Source organism: Blennius ocellaris, assembly GCF_963422515.1.
Source record: "Blennius ocellaris genome assembly, contig: SCAFFOLD_190, whole genome shotgun sequence".
NCBI lineage: Eukaryota > Metazoa > Chordata > Actinopteri > Blenniiformes > Blenniidae > Blennius > Blennius ocellaris.
The window spans coordinates 44323-66186 of record NW_027662307.1 but is presented as its reverse complement, the minus strand read 5'-3'; the positions used below and the strand labels follow the sequence as shown (position 1 = coordinate 66186).

At 45.8% G+C, this 21864-nt stretch overlaps 1 protein-coding gene across 2 annotated transcripts in view; it reads right to left on the bottom strand.

The window, feature by feature from the left end:
* Positions 1 to 2614: 2614 nt before the first annotated feature.
* LOC308147877 (max-interacting protein 1-like) overlaps positions 2615 to 21864 on the bottom strand; it is a gene marked incomplete at its 5' end in the record, with an annotated part of 33575 nt that continues 14325 nt past the window's right edge. For both annotated transcript variants that reach the window (XM_080521252.1, XM_080521253.1), the window contains 3 exons: positions 2615 to 3082; positions 4643 to 4841; positions 8989 to 9103. In XM_080521252.1, the coding sequence (XP_080377378.1) occupies positions 2919 to 3082; positions 4643 to 4841; positions 8989 to 9103 (478 nt within the window). In that variant the 3' untranslated portion in view covers positions 2615 to 2918. The remainder of the gene's footprint in view (positions 3083 to 4642; positions 4842 to 8988; positions 9104 to 21864) is intronic.

Genomic DNA, 21864 nt, shown 5'->3' with positions numbered 1-21864 from the left:
AACTTAAAACGGGGCAGGATAAAAGTAAACCGTCCCTCAGAGAAGGAAGAGGACGGGAGGTGTTCTGAGCTGGTTTTGGCATCTTTGTCTTTGTTTGTTGGGAGTAATGAAGCACCGGAGGCGAACAACATCAACAACAACAACCTCTGAACAAGTCACACTCCAGAACTCCACCACGTCCTCCAGGAATGAAAACCAAAAGGATTTGTTCTCTTGTGTTTATTGACTCTTCAAATCCTCGGTCGGAGGCCTTGGAAAGGTAAGACACGTTTTGTCCACTATAACAAGTCTTGTGGAGGAGACAAGCCCCCCAGTGGAGGAGACAGGCCCCCCAGTGGAGGAGACAGGCCCCCCAGTGGAGGAAAGTGGAATTTCAGGCCCCTTTTCATCGCGTCGCAGCACAGCGCAGCCGGTTCCTGCCAATAAAACGTTGGCATCCGGTAAAGCTTGAGCTGAGCTGACTTCCCCTGACATGTTTGACCCCATGGTTCCACCTGCCGGGGGGGGGGGGGGGGGGGGGGTCAGCTGACCAGGCGACGCTCAGCATGAGGAGCAGCTCAGGGGCCACGTTCACATTCACATCCAATGAAACATTAGAAACAAAGAAAACAAAACAACTGAAATGTTCTTATCCCCACAAAACAACCACCTGTTAAAATATACACTTCTTCAAATAAGGAATGAGGAATAAGCATCAAAACGGAGGAGTGAAATAAGACAGAATAAGTTAACTCTTCACCCCGCTGCTTGTGTTCTTTCAGGGGTCGAGAAATAAATATTCAAAAAACTTTTTTTTCCACACAAACATCGACAGAGGAAAAAATTAAACAAAGAACTGAACTTGAAGTGCAATTCTTAATGCCAGTGAAGTCGGGATGGAGAACATTGACATCATACAACCCGTTTTCTGTGTGTGTGTGTGTGTGTGTGTGTGTGTGTGTGTGTGTGTGTGTGTGTGTGTGTGTGTGTGTGTGTGTGTGTGTGTTTTCTTCCTGCGACTTCCTCCACAGATCACCGGACCACCAGTGGAATGCCATAAACAGCTTTTGTACCCGTCGCTCGCTCGCCAGCGGGACACACAACAGAATGTACATGTCAAATATATAGAATTTAAAAAAACAAAATAAAAATAAAAATAAACAGTGCCAAAGAAATTGTTCCAAGAGAAGTTCTACTTGGATGGGAAGCTGCTGTGTGAGTTTTGGAGTTGAGTTTCCTTCTGGAGCAACAAATCCTCTGACAGGCAAATCTTTCTAAAACTTTAAAACAATAAACAACAACAGAGGCGACTGATCTATTCAGGACCACGAGCTTCTTCTTTCTCCTTTTAAATCAATTTACTTTATTAAGCTATTTGTATGTACAAAAGAAAACAAAATACTTTGGACGGACGGACGCACGCACGCACACACACACACACACACACGCGCGCACACACACACACACACACAGGAGGGAGGTTATTGCTGGTTACTGCTGGAGAGACGAAGGACATCTTTTCCAAAGTTTGTTGTCGTTTGGACTTTTTCCTTGTTGCTGCTGTTTTTTTGTGTTTTTCTTCTTCTTCTTTGTTTGTGCCATTTCTGTAGACGCTCTAAAGTAGACAAGTGCAGGGTGGCTTATTGTAGCTGCTTGTTGACGGGGGAAAGAAACCAAAACAACACACACACACACACACACACACACACACACACACACACACACACACACACACACACACACACACACACACACACACACACACACACACACACACACACACACACACACACACACACACACACACACACACACACACACACACTCTCAACAGGAATGCGTTCTTTCTTTCCTCTATATATTTGTGTTTTCCTCCGAGCTCGGCGACGCTTTGCTTTGAAAAGTCACAGGAAGTGACGAGCTTCCCCTCCACTGTTGGTTGTTTCACAATAGCACCAATTCAAGTGTCCAAGCTTCAGCAGTGTCTGGCGGACGTCATGGAGAACAGGGTTAAACATTCCGGGCTGGAGAGAATGTTTGAGCGTGTGTTGATATGGCAGGTCAGCCAGTGTCCAGAGTCCAGATCAGACCTGGTCCCGCGGGTCCAGGTCCGACACCAGGACGTTAAGACGAGACACACAGGAGCCACAACAAACACAAACACTTTCTCACTGATTGAACCTCGTCAACAATATAGGGAATCAAACAGTCAAACCAACTCTTGTGTTTGTGTGGTCGGTTGAAAACTGGATATTATGACTGTCCGGTTGACCAGCTGTGATCCTCGCTTTGAACACACATCAGAGCCGCACCCCGGGGTCAAAGGTCAGTGGGGCGAGAGAGGGAGAGAGAGTGTGGGGCGAGGGAGCTCTGTGGACGGGGATCAGGTTCAGCAGCAGAGGCAAGACGGAAACTAAAAGGTGTGTGTGTGTGGGGGGGGGGGTAACTGTCTGAGGAGGCTGGATGCATGGAGGGATAAACGGATGGGGGCAGGTGGGTTTGGCCAGGAGGTGGTGGTGGGGGGTGGAGGTGGAGGTGGGGGTGGTGGGGGGGTGGAGGTGGTGGTGGAGGTGGTGGTGGTGGTGGTGGGGGGGTGGAGGTGGGGGGTGGAGGTGGAGGTGGGGGTGGTGGGGGGGTGGAGGAGGTGATGGTGGTGGAGGTGGTGGTGGTGGTGGTGGGGGGTGGAGGAGGTGATGGTGGTGGAGGTGGTGGTGGAGGTGGTGGTGGAGGTGGTGATGGTGGTGGAGGTGGTGATGGTGGTGGAGGTGATGGAGGTGGAGGTGGTGGGGGGGTGGAGGAGGTGATGGTGGTGGAGGTGGTGGTGGAGGTGGTGATGGAGGTGGTGATGGTGGTGGAGGTGGTGATGGTGGTGGAGGTGATGGAGGTGAGGTGATGGAGGTGAGGTGATGGAGGTGGAGGTGATGGAGGTGGGGTGGGGTCTAGGAAGAGAAGGCCAGCTTGACACTGCAGGAGGAGTAGCCCTCGTCACTGGCCAGGCTCTGCAGGCTGCTGTAGTCGTCCAGGTCGCTGGTGCTGGCCGTGCTCACGCTGTCCAGCTCTCCATGGGAGAACTCGGTGCTTTCCACGTCCACCTCCACCTCCTCTGCAGCACCGACACAAACCAAGAAGGAAACTTTCAGTACGTCTCTAACAAACACGTCACTTCAGCTGCTGCACAACAAAAGGAAATGGATTTCACTAATGAAGCTTTAACAACAGAAATAGTCCCAAAGCGCTTTACACTCTGAATCACATTCACACGCCAACAGAGGCACTCTCTCCAGCCACTGGGAGGAGGATTCAGTGCCTTGCTCAGAGACACTTTGACATGAGGACAAGTGGCGATGGGAGTTGACCCGGCAACCTTAGGATTGGGAGATGACCGCTCCATCAACAGAGCTGCGGCCGCACTTTCCTTCTCTGTCGTCATGGTTACACAGTTTCTATTGACGAATAATCAAATGTTATAAACTGCTGTTTTGGAATCAGTTCATTTAAACCAAAATAAAGATCTGATGCAGCCTTCATTTGCTCCGTCCGTGTTCAAATGGATAAATGCAGTTGTGACGTTAGCGCGGGGAGAAATGCTAATGCTGCTAAGCTAAGCTCAGTGAAACATGACAAAGACTCAACAAAGGCTTGTTGAGCTGATCAGCACTGCAGGTGACGTTATTGATCCTAGAAGGAGCAGCTGGCGTTCAACGTCTTGAAATGCTCAAATGGAAAATTAAAAAGCCATTTCTTAGCGACCAGGCATCGGAGGTGAGAAACGTGTGCTTTTCAGCTCATTAAGACAGTGGTTCCCAACCTTTTTTGACCAGTGTACCCCTTGATCTGGTTTCCATGTGAAAAGTACCCCCTCTCTCGTGTGTGATTATTCGCCTTAATGTGTACTTATATTTAACCCTTTGTCTTTCTATCTATCCAACTGCTCATTTAAATAAAACAATGATTGTGAGTGTAAAAACCTTTTAATGAGACACTTGCGCTTGCTTGTCTTTCATAAGTCTTTCATAATTCCTTTTTTCACTGGGCTCCCCTGTGCCTGCGTCCGAGGCGACGGTAGCAGTAGCGGTAGCTGGACGTTTACTCCTGCCTAGCCATGCATCCATGTTTACAGTCGGTATGCAGCTAGAGTTAGCTAGCTTCGCGAATCGTGCGCGCCCGCAGCAAGAACGTGAACCTTTTTTTTTTTTTTTTTTAAAGCGCGCCACTTTATAGTCTTTTCATATTATGTGCATTGTAGTGTTACAATCACTGTGGACGAACTGCTACTCATGGAAAATAAACGTATGGCCTTACTAAAATTCATGATATAATACAATATAATATAGTATAATTTTTTTGTGTGTGTGTGGATACTGTAGGCTAATTTATAATCTTTCTGCGTACCCCCTGCAATACCCTCGCCTACCCCTAGGGGTCCGTGTACCCCCGGTTGGGAATCACTGCATTAAGAGAACGTCAGGGCAGAACTGTGACTGTGGAGTGGAGACCCCCAGAAGGATTGCTCTGGCTGATTTGATGCCATTGCAGCCTTTTTGTTTGATGGAAGGCTTGTTGAGTGAGGCGACTGAATCCGTTTTAACGAGTGGTGACCTTCAGCGACCCCTCACTGGCCCTGGCCGGAGGAGCTCCACCACCCACACCTGGACCCTCTCACCTTGGTCGGAATCGGAGCGGTCGGAGCAGAGGGTGGAGCCCACGCTGTCCATGCGTATCCTCTCGCCCTCCCCCGGGCCGGCCTGGCTCGCCGCCACGCCGCCGCCCCCCAGCAGCTCCAGCTGACGCTGGAGGTGCCTCTGCTCACGCTCCAGAGACTCCAGCTGGTACTGGCTCTTCCTGTCCGCCTCTTCCAGCTTCTGCTCGGGGACACGAGAGGAGACGGGGGTTAAAGGGAAAGAAGGTGAGGTAGAAGGAAAGAAAGGTTACCTGACGGGAAACACAGTTTGTTCCTGGTCCCATTGATGACTTTTATGAAAGATGCGTACGCATAAAGTCACTCTTCTATTTTTGTCATAAGAACTTCTTCTGTTTTGCTTTGCAGTCGTTCACACTGAAAATAGGCTTTATATATATATGTTGTGCTTCTCTCTCATAAAATGTGGTCCAGACATTCAAGAGGTCCTGCACATCCTGCAGTACGTCGAGAGCCGAGCTGCAACGCTTGTAAAGGAAGGGACAGTCTCTTCCTTGTGACTTGTAAACTGAGATCAACACGAGAGGAAACGAAGACAATCGCTGGTGATTGTTTTAATGTTGAAGATAAACTGGAGCTTCTGAACTTCTTTTTTTTTTTTTTTAAGAACTTGTACTTTTTCTTTTTGTTTAAAGATTTATAGTCTTTATTCAACATTATGTTCAGAATATTATTTTGGGGGCAAAGGTGGTAACACAAGGTAATTAAATTAGTATTATATCTCAATCCTGATTCCTCAAGATGGGAACTTGCTATTTTCCAAACAGAGTAAATGACTTTGAGTGAATCCAACAGTTTAAAGGCCGTGAGAAAGGTTTCATGTACATCAAAGGTAAATGAGCCAGAACATTATGACCTTCTCAACCAAAACACACCAGACACATTAAGACAACTCCAGTACTTGTCTCTATATATTATTATATTGTGACATCAGCGAGTTACAGTAGCAGGTCTGGATCAGACCAGGTGGGCCGGCCTTTCATCTTTGTGTCAATGAGCAATGGCCGCTCTCGACCTGGTCTCCATGGATACGGACCACTGCCCACTAGGAACCCCCGCTCAGAGCCGCTGCTTCAGTCATCTGACCATCACTTCAACTGCTTACATCCTTCATTTTTAACTGATGTTTCTGCTTCCAACATCAAATTTGAGAACAAAAAGTCGACTTGCTGCCTGAAACGTTGCGCCACGATGAGGAGGTCTTTACTTCACATAGTTATGGCTGGTACCAACTGATCACTAATTGGCAGCACAAAGTGTAAGACTGGAAATGTGGAACCAAAGCTTTTGTGAGCAGCGACAAAGAAACACGGAAGCTGGAAGATCAATCCTGAAGACTGACGTTAATTAGCTTTCAAATAATGGAAGGAAGTTCCTTCAGCATCGAGATTCTGTGGACGTACAAGCAGAGCAAGAGAAAACAAAGAGCCCCTCCTCCTGCTTTAGCATTCAGCCACTAAAGCCACGCTCACAAGCGGCTGTACTTGTAGAACCATGGCTGACATGTGTTGGTGTGTAGGAGGTGAGGAGCCTCGTACTGATGTGGAGCATCAGGCACAGCAGAGCAATGTTTGGTCTCCGGAGTCCTCTCCTGTTAGCGTGACTCGCTGCCTCCTGAGCCAGTGAGCACACAACGCTCTGACTCCGGGAGTCTTTACATTTTAAACGGGCTTTAAATCACAATTCATGTTAAGTGAATTCTGCCCAACATTTCACTGACCCAGGATGAATGTAAACAGTAGCAGTGGTGCGTTCAGGTGCTCGTTAAACTGTGGGACACCTGACTCCCGGCTTTGCAGGGCTCACAGCAACTTTTCTGCTTTTTCAGAATGATTGACATGAAGAATTCAAAGTGTCTGTAACGGTGAGAAGACATGATTTCAATATGACGGGCAGTCATTAGCCAGGGAGAACCTGTATGACCCGTTTCAGTATAGCCATGATACTAGACTCAACATATATGGGCAGATACTAGAGATATGATATATATATTTATATATATAAAATATCAATTAGACATAATATGTCAAACTTCATTGTACAGGATTTATTTTCTCCAAAAGAATCTGAACTCTCATCTGAAGATGAGTTGTTGTCCGTTCACCTTCATTAGTTCACTTTTAGAATCATTATCAACGTATTGTTTCCCCATATTTCCTCACCATAACTCCGACATGGAAGAATGAGGGAGTTATTTCATAAGTTGAGTTTATTTAGATCTAATTCTGGAATCAGATTTTACACATTATACCAATATTTTATATGCTGTTATCTGCAGCTTCATCAAAAATCATTCCTACAAACGTATTTATTGCACCAAAAAATGTGTAGAAAACACAACAACAAAAATGTCTTTGTCATTGTAGACATTGTCTCAGACCTGGTCTCAGACCTGCTCTCAGACCTGGTCTCAGACCTGGTCTCAGACCTGGTCTCAGACCTGCTCTCAGACCTGCTCTCAGACCTGGTCTCAGACCTGGTCTCAGACCTGGTCTCAGACCTGGTCTCAGACCTGCTCTCAGACCTGGTCTCAGACCTGGTCTCAGACCTGGTCTCAGACCTGGTCTCAGCCACTTTGTAAAGTGGACGTGACTCATTCAAGCTTCAAAACTGGATTTTCATTCAGCCAAATGGTTCAACTGCTTTTTATTTTATTATTATTTACACATATTTTTCTGAAGCATGAAGGTGTTTCTAACACGGTGTATTGTACTAACTGGGTGTAAAAACGTATTTCTGTGGATAAAAACCAGAATAAATGACAGGAAAAGGGGGAAGGACTAGAAATTGAGGATGTAGTGGTTGAATCACTTTAGACAAATTATTCTTTTTTGAGAATCCACATTTTTTATTGACAATACCGGGTTGTACCTACAGGATAAAGTTTCTAGGGGATACTTTGTTCCATTCAGAATCATCTTATCTTATCATGAACATAACAAAATACTTTATCTGCCAATAGGTGAAACTGACAGGTATTATAGGATGCTGTTTGGCTTCAGGAAATAAATTGCCATGAAGCCAAACACATAAAGCCAGATCACTTGGTAATACTGGCAGACCAGTCGGTGAATTAAGAGTCATTTGGATTTCTTTTACATAACACAAATAAAAGGAGTCACACCACACATTCACAAACCATGTATTGCTGACGCAAAATACAAAAGTATCGTTGGCAATACCAAAACTAATGTCATGTCCATCTTGTGCACGCCACGTATAAAACGTACAACAAAACTGTGCTTCCATGAGTCACTTCAGTGTCTTTCCTTTGAAATAAAAACAAAACCATAACAAAGCCCTTGCTGCGCTTCCTTTTGGCAATAGATTTCTAAACAATGACAAACAAATACAAGCAGAGGGCCTAAAGGTTGAGTTGGTGTTAGAACATTTCACACAAAGACTCTTTCACAAGTAGCAGATCGGACAGAACTACGCCACGTTCTGAACTTCTTAGCGAGCGCTTGTTTCAAGAGAGGAACTGGGAGGCCTTGTGTATCTCGCCATTTTGTCTGCTGCAGTTCGGAGCGGCCGCCGGTCGGCTTACTGCTGATAATCTTAAAACTACATTACGAGACAACGTGACAAGTCGGTTTGGCTTTTCCCTTTCAGAAAAGTTTCGAAAATGATGATTCAGAGAAAATCCACTCTGGAGGCCGCCATTGTTGTTGTCCATCTACTTGCACATGTGCAGAGGGTCTATATACCGTGTGTGTGTGTGTGTGTGTGTGTGTGTGTGTGTGTGGGGGGGGGGGTTACTCAGAAAGACCCTGGGCTCAGTGTGGCTGTGACCGATGGTGAATTGGGGATCAATCCAGTGCAATAATTGTGTTTCTTTATGAAAAGTGTAGATTATTGACCTTGTATGGTTTTCAATACGTCAGGCACAGGATCAAACCACCTGATGACAACTGAATAGACATTCTGAAAACCTACTAGATTAACTGGAAATAGCCAAAGAAGTGTCCAAAGCCAAATGCTTTAATTAAAGCTGCAGCGTTCCCTTCCTTTCTTTTCATAAAAAATGCATTCAGAAAATAAGGATTCTTAATGATAAAGTGATTAAAACCACTACTGCAGCAGAAAACACTGATTACACCCACTTGAAATGTATTTCAGCCAATATTTCTAGAATGTGCTCCATCTTTTTTTTTTTTTTACTTTATAAATATTGTGTAAATGTTCTTAATCTGAGTAAAGTATAACTCAGTTTTCTCCCCATTTGCTGCAGCAAATACCTCTTTGTCTTCATGAGGTGAGGACTGTGTCTCCATCTACTGCATGTGGAGACGTGTGAGGAGGACCCGTACCTTTATGTGTGCTTTGGCCTTGTTGAGCAGGCCCAGGGTGGTGTGGCGGTTGCAGTCGGGTCCCAGGGGAATGAGGGCCTTCAACCGCTCTAGACACAGCCGCAGGTGAGCTCGTCTACAAAGGAGAGCAAACAGAAAGAGCAACTGAAATAAAACAGTACAATGGTGCAGACTGACAGCGTCGACAAGAACGAGGCATCCGGTTGGTGGAGCCTCTTTGAGGAGCAGCTGGATCGGACTCTGGCAGTGGGCGTGACTCGCTGAGGTTCCTGACTTCAAACCTTTTGTATCGACACTGATCACCTTCTAACATCCATGTAAAGTTATTCACAATCACTTTAATCCCACCTTGAATACAAATTGCTGGTTTATTGTCCCAGTGGGTTTTGATGATCCCGGCATCAGCATAGGTATTAATGTAACTTGACTTCAGTAAACAAATCCCGGCAGGATGTGGTGTATTCATCTGCATGTCCGCTTATATTGTAAGACTTTGCAACAGCCCTCGAGCAGCACTGTGAATTTAAATGTAGGGTTGACAGGTAAACAAGACACATATGATTGATAAGTACAGTAACAGAAGTCTCAATGTGATTTAGGTCCCCGGCAGGTTGACTGACGTTCCTCACCGACATGAACATGTTCCTTACAAAGAGGCTGCCATAGCAGTGGTACTGTAATGGCATTTCCTGGACCTGGCTTGCATCATGCGGTCCATCATCCTGACAGAACCTCATTCAGTGACTGCAGACAGGAGCCAGGTACTATCTATCCTGCTAATGGACCCGGGCGGCGGCTTAAAGAGACATAATTGTGGCTATAACACAATCAGTGCTCCATTAGTAAAGGCTGGCCTGAGGGGAAGGGTGGAGCTATAGCCAGTGGACCCGGGCTTGGGAGTTATCTCTGGGGGGGCTCAATGGAGGTGAGCAGGGGGGACGAGAGCAGGAATTCACTGCAGCAACTTCCTCTGCTGGACTGGACAGCTGTCCGCCGGGCTCTGCTGCTTTAAGATTGGTGGGTAAGGCTCGAGCCTATCTGTCTGTGTGCATGTGTGTGTGTGTGTGTGTGTGTGTGTGGGTGGGGGGGGGGTTAAACTATGCATGGATGGTGCTGATAAGATAACGGGAGAGCAGGCCATTAGTGCCATTACACCGGCACTGCATGCGTGAGTGTGTCTGCTTAAAACCATGTGAACAAGTGCAGCATGTCTGGGGAGTGAACAAGGTGGTGCCCCCATTCTCACACACACACACACACACACACACACACACACACACACACACACACACACACACACACACACACACACACACACACACACACACACACACACACACACACACACACACACACACACACACACACACACACACACACACACACACACACACACACACACACACACACACTTAATCTGAGAGTTTGCATGATGACTGTCTGGTTCAGATGTGTTTAATCAGTTCCCTGAGACGACCTCTGCTCTTTTTCTGTCTATCGTTGTGTTTCATCTGCACGCCACAGATTCCAGCCGCCACTATTACATAGGCAGTCGTTGGATACCTGCAGCTCCACCTGCGAGGACACACTGTCCAGAGCAAAGACAGTCTGGAGATTTCTCAACGATACCGATTCTCTTCTTTCGTCAGGATTGTTATGTGATTTTGTTAAAACAACACGACAAGTGTATCTCACTGCAAGTTTGTTATGTTTGCTAGGCAGCCATTTCCAAATTAAGACGGCTTTGCACATGTAACATTCCAACAGTGCTAATACGTTGATAAATTATTGATTGTGCAGCTGCAGCTTAAAGGCTGACACAAATATCGTTTAGCAGTGTTCATGTAGTCCCATTTTTACTTAAAAGTTTATCTCTCATGGACATGCACCTCACTCTCTCATCTGTTTTTTTCAATTTTAAGCAGCCCAGTTAAAGTAGTTATTACTTGAGGAGCATATTAGTTCTTTTTTTGTTTGCTGATAATTGCAAATGGTTCTTTTAAATAAATGTAACACATTCACATGATAAAGGGAAAGTGTGGGGCTGCTTTGAATTCACACACTTCACTTTGAATGGAAACCTTTTGTCTGTGTTAAAGCCCCGTTTACACCACAACGTTTCACATGACGACACCTAACCCCATAAAAAGGAGAGTTTCCACTGCAGCAGCGGACACAGGGATCAAAATGTAGTTAGTCTGCCGGGCCACATGGGGGCGCTGTTGCTTGATTTTGTAATGAAAGCACACAGACGTGTGCAGAGAAGAAAAGGCTATAAACATGAAGAAAATGGACAGAAGCCGACATCCTAGTGGACTGATGAGGCATCGGAGGCTGTCAGGGAGAGTCTCAACTCTAAACTACTGACGTGGAGGATAAAGTAGAATACTGACCGTGATAATCCCACTGCTGGTCGCCATGTTTGTTTTCTAGGGATGGAGGGAGGGAGGGAGGGAGGGGGGAGTGGTGCAGGTGCAGTATAGGCTAAACATCCTCCGTCAGTCTCTGCAGGAGGGATTAGTGGCCGTGGAACAAACTTTACACCTTGAGAGTCAAAACTTTGTGGATACAGTGCATCTGCACACTGGGGCCGTGGAACCAACCCCCCAAAGGTGAAGAAGGTTTGGTGACAGACTGGTAATGGTTGTGGTGTGAACCAACCCCCCAAAGGTGAAGAAGGTTTGGTGATAGACTGGTAATGGTTGTGGTGTGAACCAACCCCCCAAAGGTGAAGAAGGTTTGGTGACAGACTGGTAATGGTTGTGATGTGAACCAACCCCCCAAAGGTGAAGAAGGTTTGGTGACAGACGTAATGGTTGTGGTGTGAACCAACCCCCCAAAGGTGAAGAAGGTTTGGTGATAGACGTAATGGTTGTGGTGTGAACCAACCCCCCAAAGGTGAAGAAGGTTTGGTGATAGACTGGTAATGGTTGTGGTGTGAACCAACCCCCCAAAGGTGAAGAAGGTTTGGTGACAGACGTAATGGTTGTGGTGTGAACCAACCCCCCAAAGGTGAAGAAGGTTTGGTGATAGACGTAATGGTTGTGGTGTGAACCAACCCCCCAAAGGTGAAGAAGGTTTGGTGACAGACGTAATGGTTGTGGTGTGAACCAACCCCCCAAAGGTGAAGAAGGTTTGGTGACAGACGTAATGGTTGTGGTGTGAACCAACCCCCCAAAGGTGAAGAAGGTTTGGTGACAGACGTAATGGTTGTGGTGTGAACCAACCCCCCAAAGGTGAAGAAGGTTTGGTGACAGACGTAATGGTTGTGGTGTGAACCAACCCCCCAAAGGTGAAGAAGGTTTGGTGACAGACGTAATGGTTGTGGTGTGAACCAACCCCCCAAAGGTGAAGAAGGTTTGGTGATAGACTGGTAATGGTTGTGGTGTGAACCAACCCCCCAAAGGTGAAGAAGGTTTGGTGACAGACTGGTAATGGTTGTGGTGTGAACCAACCCCCCAAAGGTGAAGAAGGTTTGGTGATAGACGTAATGGTTGTGGTGTGAACCAACCCCCCAAAGGTGAAGAAGGTTTGGTGACAGACTGGTAATGGTTGTGGTGTGAACCAACCCCCCAAAGGTGAAGAAGGTTTGGTGATAGACTGGTAATGGTTGTGGTGTGAACCAACCCCCCAAAGGTGAAGAAGGTTTGGTGACAGACTGGTAATGGTTGTGGTGTGAACCAACCCCCCAAAGGTGAAGAAGGTTTGGTGACAGACTGGTAATGGTTGTGGTGTGAACCAACCCCCCAAAGGTGAAGAAGGTTTGGTGACAGACTGGTATTGGTTGTGGTGTGAACCAACCCCCCAAAGGTGAAGAAGGTTTGGTGACAGACTGGTATTGGTTGTGGTGTGAACCAACCCCCCAAAGGTGAAGAAGGTTTGGTGATAGACTGGTAATGGTTGTGGTGTGAACCAACCCCCCAAAGGTGAAGAAGGTTTGGTGACAGACTGGTATTGGTTGTGGTGTGAACCAACCCCCCAAAGGTGAAGAAGGTTTGGTGACAGACTGGTATTGGTTGTGGTGTGAACCAACCCCCCAAAGGTGAAGAAGGTTTGGTGATAGACTGGTAATGGTTGTGGTGTGAACCAACCCCCCAAAGGTGAAGAAGGTTTGGTGATAGACTGGTAATGGTTGTGGTGTGAACCAACCCCCCAAAGGTGAAGAAGGTTTGGTGACAGACTGGTAATGGTTGTGGTGTGAACCAACCCCCCAAAGGTGAAGAAGGTTTGGTGACAGACTGGTAATGGTTGTGGTGTGAACTAAGTCTCCTTCGGTTTTGTGTAGCTGGGGTGTGTTGTGCATGGCCGCCATGGAGAGAGACTCAAAGTGAAACCAATGTGCTACTTATTCAATTGGAATCAGTCCTGCTTTGGAAAAGTCTGAAAACTAGTTTGATAATGTAGGGGTATTGAAATGCAGATATTTGGGGGTTAATAGTGAAATCCTCCCCACCAGCAAAAAAAAAAAAAAGAAAAAGCAGTCAGCGCAGACGTCTTGAGAACTCTACTTAAGTCTGGTAATGAAGTGTTCCGTGTACTTTGAAATTGAGTGTAGAAAAAGAGGAGGGACAGAAACCCTTGATAGAGGCTGTGAGAAGCAGAGCAGGACACACTGGTCATATATGGGCCTGCTTGTCTTTGTCTGTCTGTCTGGACTCAAGGTAACCAGCTCCAGACATCAAGCACCGCACATGTCTCCTTCAGAGCCATCAAGATCACCACAGCCAGCAGAGCAGACAACCCCAGATAACCTCCACTTACCCCCCCGACCCTCTGACATGACAGACTGTCCAGGCCGAGCCGGGTGCACTGACTGCAGCGGCAACGCTGAGTATCGCCACATTCCTGTCCGGGCTGCGACCCAAACGTCCCATTATGGTCTGGAGGCCGTAGACTACCATTAGTGAGTGTGGCATGAGGCGTCACTGCTGCTGAATCAGCACTTTCTGGTTGAACCGGTGCAGAGCCATGAACACCAGTCCACACCCGGATGATGAAGATGATGGTTGGCAGTATATCGCCTCTTTGAGCACACTGATTCAAGCATTTTCAAATTATAACTAATAACTCATTATTGTAGAGAAGTTGCACTCAGTGTTGTACGGGATGTGAAAACCAGCATCCTGGTCAAGATCAGCAGCAATACATTCCAGCAAAACTTACACACAAACATGCAGCGTTTCTCAAACCCTTCCCCCTTTTCAAAGCAGGCTTCGGGGACAGCCACAGGAAGCCTTGGCACTGGCTTACAAAGCAACTAGTGCAGCCTCCAACATTGTTCACATGCACAAAATGATTTAAATCAGGAAGAAGCAATTTAATAATTGCCTTATGCAAAACAAACAAACAGGAAGAAACATGCAAGTGACGGTCTTCTGAATGTCGGCCAGCCAAGCTGATCAGAAACTTCAGGCAATGGTGAATCAGTGCGCCATGGTAAACGCTGAGCAGGCAGTGAAGGCATGGAGGAGGTCACAGCCAAAACAATCAGATTTAGTCCTTTTTAAGTTAGAAGTGGTGTTTTCCACTTTCCAACTAATTCAAAGGAATTTGAAATATTGTATACTGCTTTTATGTGTTTCATATCTGCACAGCCTCGTCTCTATAGTTCAATAAAGATTTTTTTAGTAATTCCATGTGAAGGTTTCAGTTGACACTCATGATGGGAGTTCAAACTCTTCGTCTTTTCCGCTATAGAAACATATTGAAAACATCCACAGAGCCAGAGGGGAATAGAAATATTGGTGAAGGCAGCTATCATGTGTGCACCAGAAGCACGGCAGTACCTCCAACATCACACCACACATCCAGCATTGCTCACTCTGCATTAAATGGCCCATCAATGCTGCCGTCACAGATGAATTCCCAATCTGTGAAGAGCCCCGGTACGGTCAAGAGCAGGGTGGTGAGTGAAGGTCACCTGAAGCCATTTGGCCCCCACAGATAGACCCTGTACCATCGTACCATCGTGTCAGTCTAAACAAGGAATGACCGTCTCACCAAGGGGCTAAAGGTCACAAGCTCGTGGCGACTGGTGACTCCCCCTCAAGACAGGACCCTAATCCCAGAAAAGGCGTGTTTATCATGCAGACCCATAGAGCTTAAGCCTTTTGCAGCTTACAATATGTGACCATGAATACCTGCACGCTGCAGGCAGGATCCCGCTGTGCCTCCACCCTCTGGATCCATGGAGCCAAACACTGAGGCTTCTGTTTCCAGGGTTTTGAGGAGAAGACTGGTCCAGGTCTGGATTTAGCGAGCGGCCTCACAGCTTCACGTGCCTGGCTGCAATGTTTCAGGATCACAGACCGTTTCAGGGAGTTCTTCACGCAGCTCATGTAGAAACTCCTGTGGGAGTCAAACGGTTCTGCAGAGAGAACCCGTCACTCTCAGAGGCAACACACCTTCATACGGCAGGGGTGTACACATGTTAGTGATGCTAAAAGGTGAAAGGTTGGGGAACCTTTCTGAATGCAAAGAGGAGTTCTTTTGGTCTTTAGGGAACAGCTGAGCCAAAGAACAGGACATTGCATTTTTGTTCCACTGTGTCATAAAGCGAAGAGATCCATGTGTTCAGTGCAACAGCAATACAACTCACCCCACTCAACAAACGAAAAACACTACAACTACAACTGAACGCTAGGACGGTCTATATGGCTGCCATGTCTCAGACAGTATAAAACAGGTAGCATATCCTCAAGTGCTAATCTGAACTTTGTACGTTCAGGCCTAATGAATGGCACAGTGAGCTGAATGTGTGGAGGATTACATAACACGTGGCCGGACGCTAGCAGGTCCTTCGCTCCGAACTGTCACGCACAGCAGGGATATCAAATCCCTCAGCTTCATCAGGCAACCCAGGAAAAACATCCTGGTACCTTCTTATATTCAGCAGACGGACTCCTCTGGACAATGATAAATTAATAGTCTCACTTTATTTCGGATTTGTTTTTGGGGGAAGGAGCAGCTCAGTGGACTTACTTTATCCCACAGCTGGCTTTAAAATCCCACATTGTCTTTGGCAGTGAGACATTCAGCTTCCGTGGGCACGAGTCCTAATAGAGATCGATTCACAATGTTCCAGGCTGTCCAAAGAAAACTTCACGTAAAGCTCCAGCCTGTGCTGATCTGCCTCCCGGTCATGGGAGTTCCCTGGAAACCAGAGTTTATAAAAAGCTGCGCAACAGATTTAAGATCTCAAAATGTTCAAAAGTCTCCTGAGAGATTATGTTTTAATCAAGAGCTTAAAATTATATTTAAACATGAATCTGTTAGTCAATCCAATTCAGACTTTACACAATTGAGCGCGCAAATATTGTTCTCAACTTTATGTCTCCGATTAATTTTGTATTTGAGCATCTTTCACGTCATATTGTATCTACAATGAAGGTCATTTTTTTAGCCTTCGCACGGTAGAAAAACATAAACTGGTCCTGTTTAACATAACTTCTTCTCTGATACAGCGATTTACTTTCAATATGAGGATCTGGAACTTTACTTACACCCAGAGTTCTACCTTGTATTTGGATGTATCTAAGATTTCCTCTCATTTTCTGAATGAGAAGGAAGAGATGATAATCTTTTGAGACAGACTGAATTCATCCAAATCTATCAATTGGAAGGTTGATGGCCATTGGCTTTGGTATACCAGTGTGTGTGGATGGAGTATTTAGCCTTCTTAAGTTGTGAAGTATGTGTGTATCAAAGAAAAGCTGACAACTTAGATGAGTAACTGAATTTTCTGCAAACACGGAACACGCGCATGTATTTCTCAGGTGTGATTGGAAGGCAAGGCGTTCAGACTCAACAGTGACACCGTCAACCTTCTCTTTTCTCCTGAGACCACAGGAGCTCCCATCCTACTCTGTGTGTGTGTGTGTGTGTGCGTGTGTGTGTGTGTGCGTGTGTGCGTGTGTGCGTGTGTGTGTGTGTGTGTGTGTGTGTGTGTGTGTGTGTGTGTGTGTGTGTGTGTGTGTGTGTGTGTGTGTGTGTGTGTGTGTGTGTGTGTGTGTGTGTGTGTGTGTGTGTGTGTGTGTGTGTGTGTGTGTGTGTGTGTGTGTGTGTGTGTGTGTTCCTGGGCCCCAGATGGGCAGGCAGGCAGGCAGCTCTGCCTCTTGGCTCGGCCATGTGAGCGAGCAGCCAGGCAGCCCTGGGTCACTGCTCGCTGCTCCACCCCGTCTCCAAACCCCACTCCCTCCATGAAGCACGTGTTCACCCCCACTGGTTCTCCCAAACCCCAGATAGTGCTTCCACTTGGTTCACACACGATGCTCTGCCTCCTTTGTCGGACCAAAAACATTCAATCACAAGTCTACTTGTGGATCAGGACAATATAGCTGCTGTCATTTCTCACCTGCTCTCTGTGTGTTTGAAGCTACTGTACAAAGTAGGGCTTGACATTAAGCCAGAGTTGAGTTAACTCAGTTGAGTGCTGCCACACCTTGTCTAATGTATTAGTCTTTTTTTTTGCATTTTTTTAATAACATGGTAAATGTGAGTCATGTATTTGTATTATATTGGTCAATAACAAATCTTCCTCCTCTTCCTCTTCCTACTCAGTCAACTTGTGAACGTGTGAACCATAACAAGTTATGAAACTTTGGGATTACAAAGTCAAAATAATCAAAAATACCTTGTTTTAGTTGAAGTTTGTTTTTTATGTGTTGAATTCGAGAGTTTTTAATTTGTTCTGGTGACGCTCTGAATGTTGAAGGAACTGAAAAATTCCAAATGACGGACGACAAAGAGTTTCCCTGACGACACAATTCCATGGATTCCCCAGGAATTAAACGACGTTATCCAATCAGAATGCATGTTTTCCAGGTAAGACGCAGCGTCACTGACCAGAATGGGGAAGAAAATAGAGGCCGCGATTGGCTGCGGTCTTCACATACCTATGACAAGCGTTTTCCCACGCTATCATTGGCGTTCACGTGAGAATCACACGGTTGTGCTCTCGAGGCGAGAAATGGATGAGAAAGGTCCAAATATCCACTTTGAAGCTGTCGCTGGTGGAGTGAAGGAGCGTCCTACCAGAACACTCCTACCTGTTCTCATAAAGAGCCACGGAGGCCACATATGTTGCAGTATACACATGTACGCTTACGTAGTTTTCCATTTATAGATTTAAAATGAACATCAAGAATCACACAGACTTTTAAATGTTGAATCGCCGTGGTTTGAAACGGGCGAATAATGGCAGCAACGAGCTGTAATTCTCAGCAATGAGAAGCAATCAGAGAAGTGATGTTTTGAAAATATTCCAGCGCCTCTGGAGGAATAATTCACAAGAAGAGTGTGAGGGCATTGTGAAGAAGAACCTGAACGTAAAGCCCAGCTGTGCACGGACATGAACACAGCCAGCTATTGTGTGCTCATTTCACCGGATCTTCAGTCTTGTTAAAATACCAACACAGACTGTCTTGTCTCTTTCAAGGTTATAAACTGGCTTGTTTATTCCTCTTTACTATGGGAACTTCTTAACAAGCAAGGGAATCTTTTGATTACAGACATAAAAATACCGAAGAAATATCTTGTTCTGTTTTATGTGGGTCGTAGTTATTTCCCAAAAGCTCCTAGGGTACAAAGCCATGAAAAGATCAATGGGATTTTCGATCTTGTTGTGAACAACAATGCCAAATGATAATAATAATTCCAATCAACTTCCAATAATCTGGCCATTTCGTAATGTTTTAATCCCTATATTGCTCGACCTTAACGACGCTGCTAAATCCTTTCCCCTTAATAGACTACCTGACATTTATTCATTTGTAAAAGACTGTAAAATGTGATTATCATGCAATTTTTATGCAATCCATCCTTCAGAAGGCATTAATGACCACATATTCTATTACTGAACTGTGGGTAAATTTACTGCCTGTTAACCTTTGTTCGTTCACACTGAACTGAGATTCTCCACGGACGTAGTGAGAGTTTCTTCACGGAAGGCTGATTCATTCTGCACCACCAATATCTGGGTTCAGTATTAATCTGCCTGACACAGAGTGAATCAAATATAAAAAGGCAAAGAAATGACGACAAACATCGACTATCAAAGCTGAAAAGGTTTTACACATTTGAAACCTCCTGTGTTAACACACAGGTTGATGTGGGTTCTCATGAGTGTAGGCATGGACTTTAAAAGTGAAAACGTTTTGTAGGGGGAAAGGACTGCAGGGTCCCTGCTGTGGAAGAGAAAAGATCATCTGAAAAGGAATTGAATGTATTTCATTTGTGTGAATAAAATGACAGCATTAAAATAGTTGTCAGGTGAAACAGGCACGGAAAACAAAGGTATCAGCAAACGGCACAGAGAAACGCCTCCGTGCTTATTTTTCATTCAAAGTCCTCTGGAAGCAACACAGTTAGTTGGAGCGTGAGCAACTGAGGAAAACATATAGCTGCCCTCCAAACTTGTGAATGAATAATAGATTACTTCTCAAGCATTCAAGATGTCTGACATAATTACTGGACGAGCTTCTAAAGTGGAGGGTCGGATTTCCAGCCCAGATACCAGTCGATACACACACACACACACACACGCACACACACGCACGCGCACGCACGCACGCACACGCACGCGCACGCACGCACGCACACGCACGCACGCACACGCACACGCACACACACTGACCTACTTCTAATACATGTAAGGAAGGAAATGTGACCCTTCACCAGTTATTACACTAATTACATATCATCAATGGACCGTCTCAGTGGTAAATCTTTTAACTGACATAAGAAAGGAAATTAAGACGCCATTACAAAAGGCCCTGTGGGTAAAAAAAAAACTTTATGAGAGTGTTCTGATGTTGCGTTCCTGTGAACAGTGTCGATGCTCATTTAAAGCAGCCGGAAATCATGATAAGCAGCGATGTTGAAGATTATTTGACTAATTACAGTAACTTGTGCAAAACCACATACACATTAAGCCACAACATTTACTATAAAATCAGCAGAAAACGATCCAACAATGAGGAGGAGGGCAATTCATTCAGACAGAGATTGTGGGCATGGATGATTTATTTCCTCTGTGTTTGAGTATTATTTTCAAAACAGCCCCAATCCATGACCTACGGAGTGAGAATAGCAGGCTGACCACATGGAAGGCACCATTTCTGAGATGGTACACGGAGAATCGCACGTAACATGTGGCCCACTGAGCCCCTCTCTGCAGATGGTGACATGTAATATACATGGAGAAGAGAAGGGTGGACTCAAACCACAGCGTTTGTTTCACATGATGCTCTAACATGGATACAGGAACTGAATATATTTAAACCATCGAGGCGAAAAGAGCTCAGAAGTTCAGTCAGTCGCCGTCACACAGCTGCTGGTTGGGGGCGCTGTCACCGAAACAAACACTGACCAGAGGGGAGGTGAAGAAGAAACACGGCTCGTTGATTGGGTCCAGACTGAAAGAGAAGTCATGCCGCTTTAGCCTGTGGTGGCTAGGCTAGTTAGCTCGTGGCTATTGGTGGCCACAAACAACTGCGACATATCGTCTTCAGACCAGATATCAACCAGAGTCTTCCTCAGTACTCTTCCGCTCTACGCGACATATTTTCCAACGTTTTCTTCCTGTGTCTGCTTCTTCTGATTCGCGCAGTCGCTTTGTTCGTTTACGACCCTCAAAGGGTAGTAACTGGCTCAGAGTTCAGAAGAATGTTCAACAAGCCCCAAAAAGAGACTGGAATCCAGATGGAACAGGGCAATGTGACCCTAGCTACTTCAACTAAAGCTGCCAGAATCAAAAGGCTTCGTGGTCAATGCATTGCTGTTATTTCTATAGAGTGAGGTCTATGTTTCTGTCTCTAATCTGTTAAATATGTACAGTGAACAGTAACTTCCCACTTGTGGCTCGCTCTCTCTCTCTCTCTCTCCTCTCTCTCTCTCTCTCTCTCTCTCTCTCTCTCTCTCTCTCTCTCTCTCTCTCTCTCTCTCTCTCTCTCTCTCTCTCTCTCTCTCTCTCTCTCTCTCTCTCTCTCTCTCTCTCTCATCATCTCTCTCTCTCTCTCTCTCTCTCTCTTCTCTCTCTCTCTCTCTCTCTCTCTCTCTCTCTCTCTCTCTCTCTCTCTCTCTCTCTCTCTCTCCTCTCTCTCTCTCATCTCTCTCTCTCTCTCTCTCTCTCTCTCTCTCTCTCTCTCTCACTCACTCACTCACTCACTCACTCACTCACTCACTCACTCACTCACTCACTCACTCACTCACTCACTCACTCACTCACTCACTCACTCACTCACTCACTCACTCACTCACTCACTCACTCACACACACACACACACACACGACTGCTGTCAGGCTGTAGCCGAGGTCACATGTTTACCCATACAGAAAATGGCACCTGACTAACTGATGTGTTTTCATTGGGGGAAACAACAGCTCAGTAGGTGAACTGCTGGAACAGTCATCACAGAGGCACCAGCCTGGCTGCAAGGCTGGAGGCCGGTCGTGTGCTTCAGACAATTATGGCTTTAGTATCGGCACTATAAATAGCCAGTAAAGAAAACGGCAAACAGACGGAGCCCAGGTTGTCTGTTCAAGATGTGGGATTTCCTTCTTGCTCATAAGTTTGTGTTGATGATTTATGATTGGAAACCAGGTTGAAGAGGAACTCAACGCGAGCATGTGATGTGTAATTAGAGTTAAAGTGGTAATACCTGCCAGGCATTGTTCTGTTGAAAGCTAGGGAACAACATTTTGATAAAATACGCCGGGGATTGCAACCAGGGTGGTACTAAAGACATATAAACTATTTATTACTAGACCTTAGGGGTAGAAGTGGTTCTTCCTTCATTCCCAGCTCATCCTCACATTTCTACACATATAGATGGGATTAGAGAAATCACTACCCGACAGAGACTGTCATATTGTCCC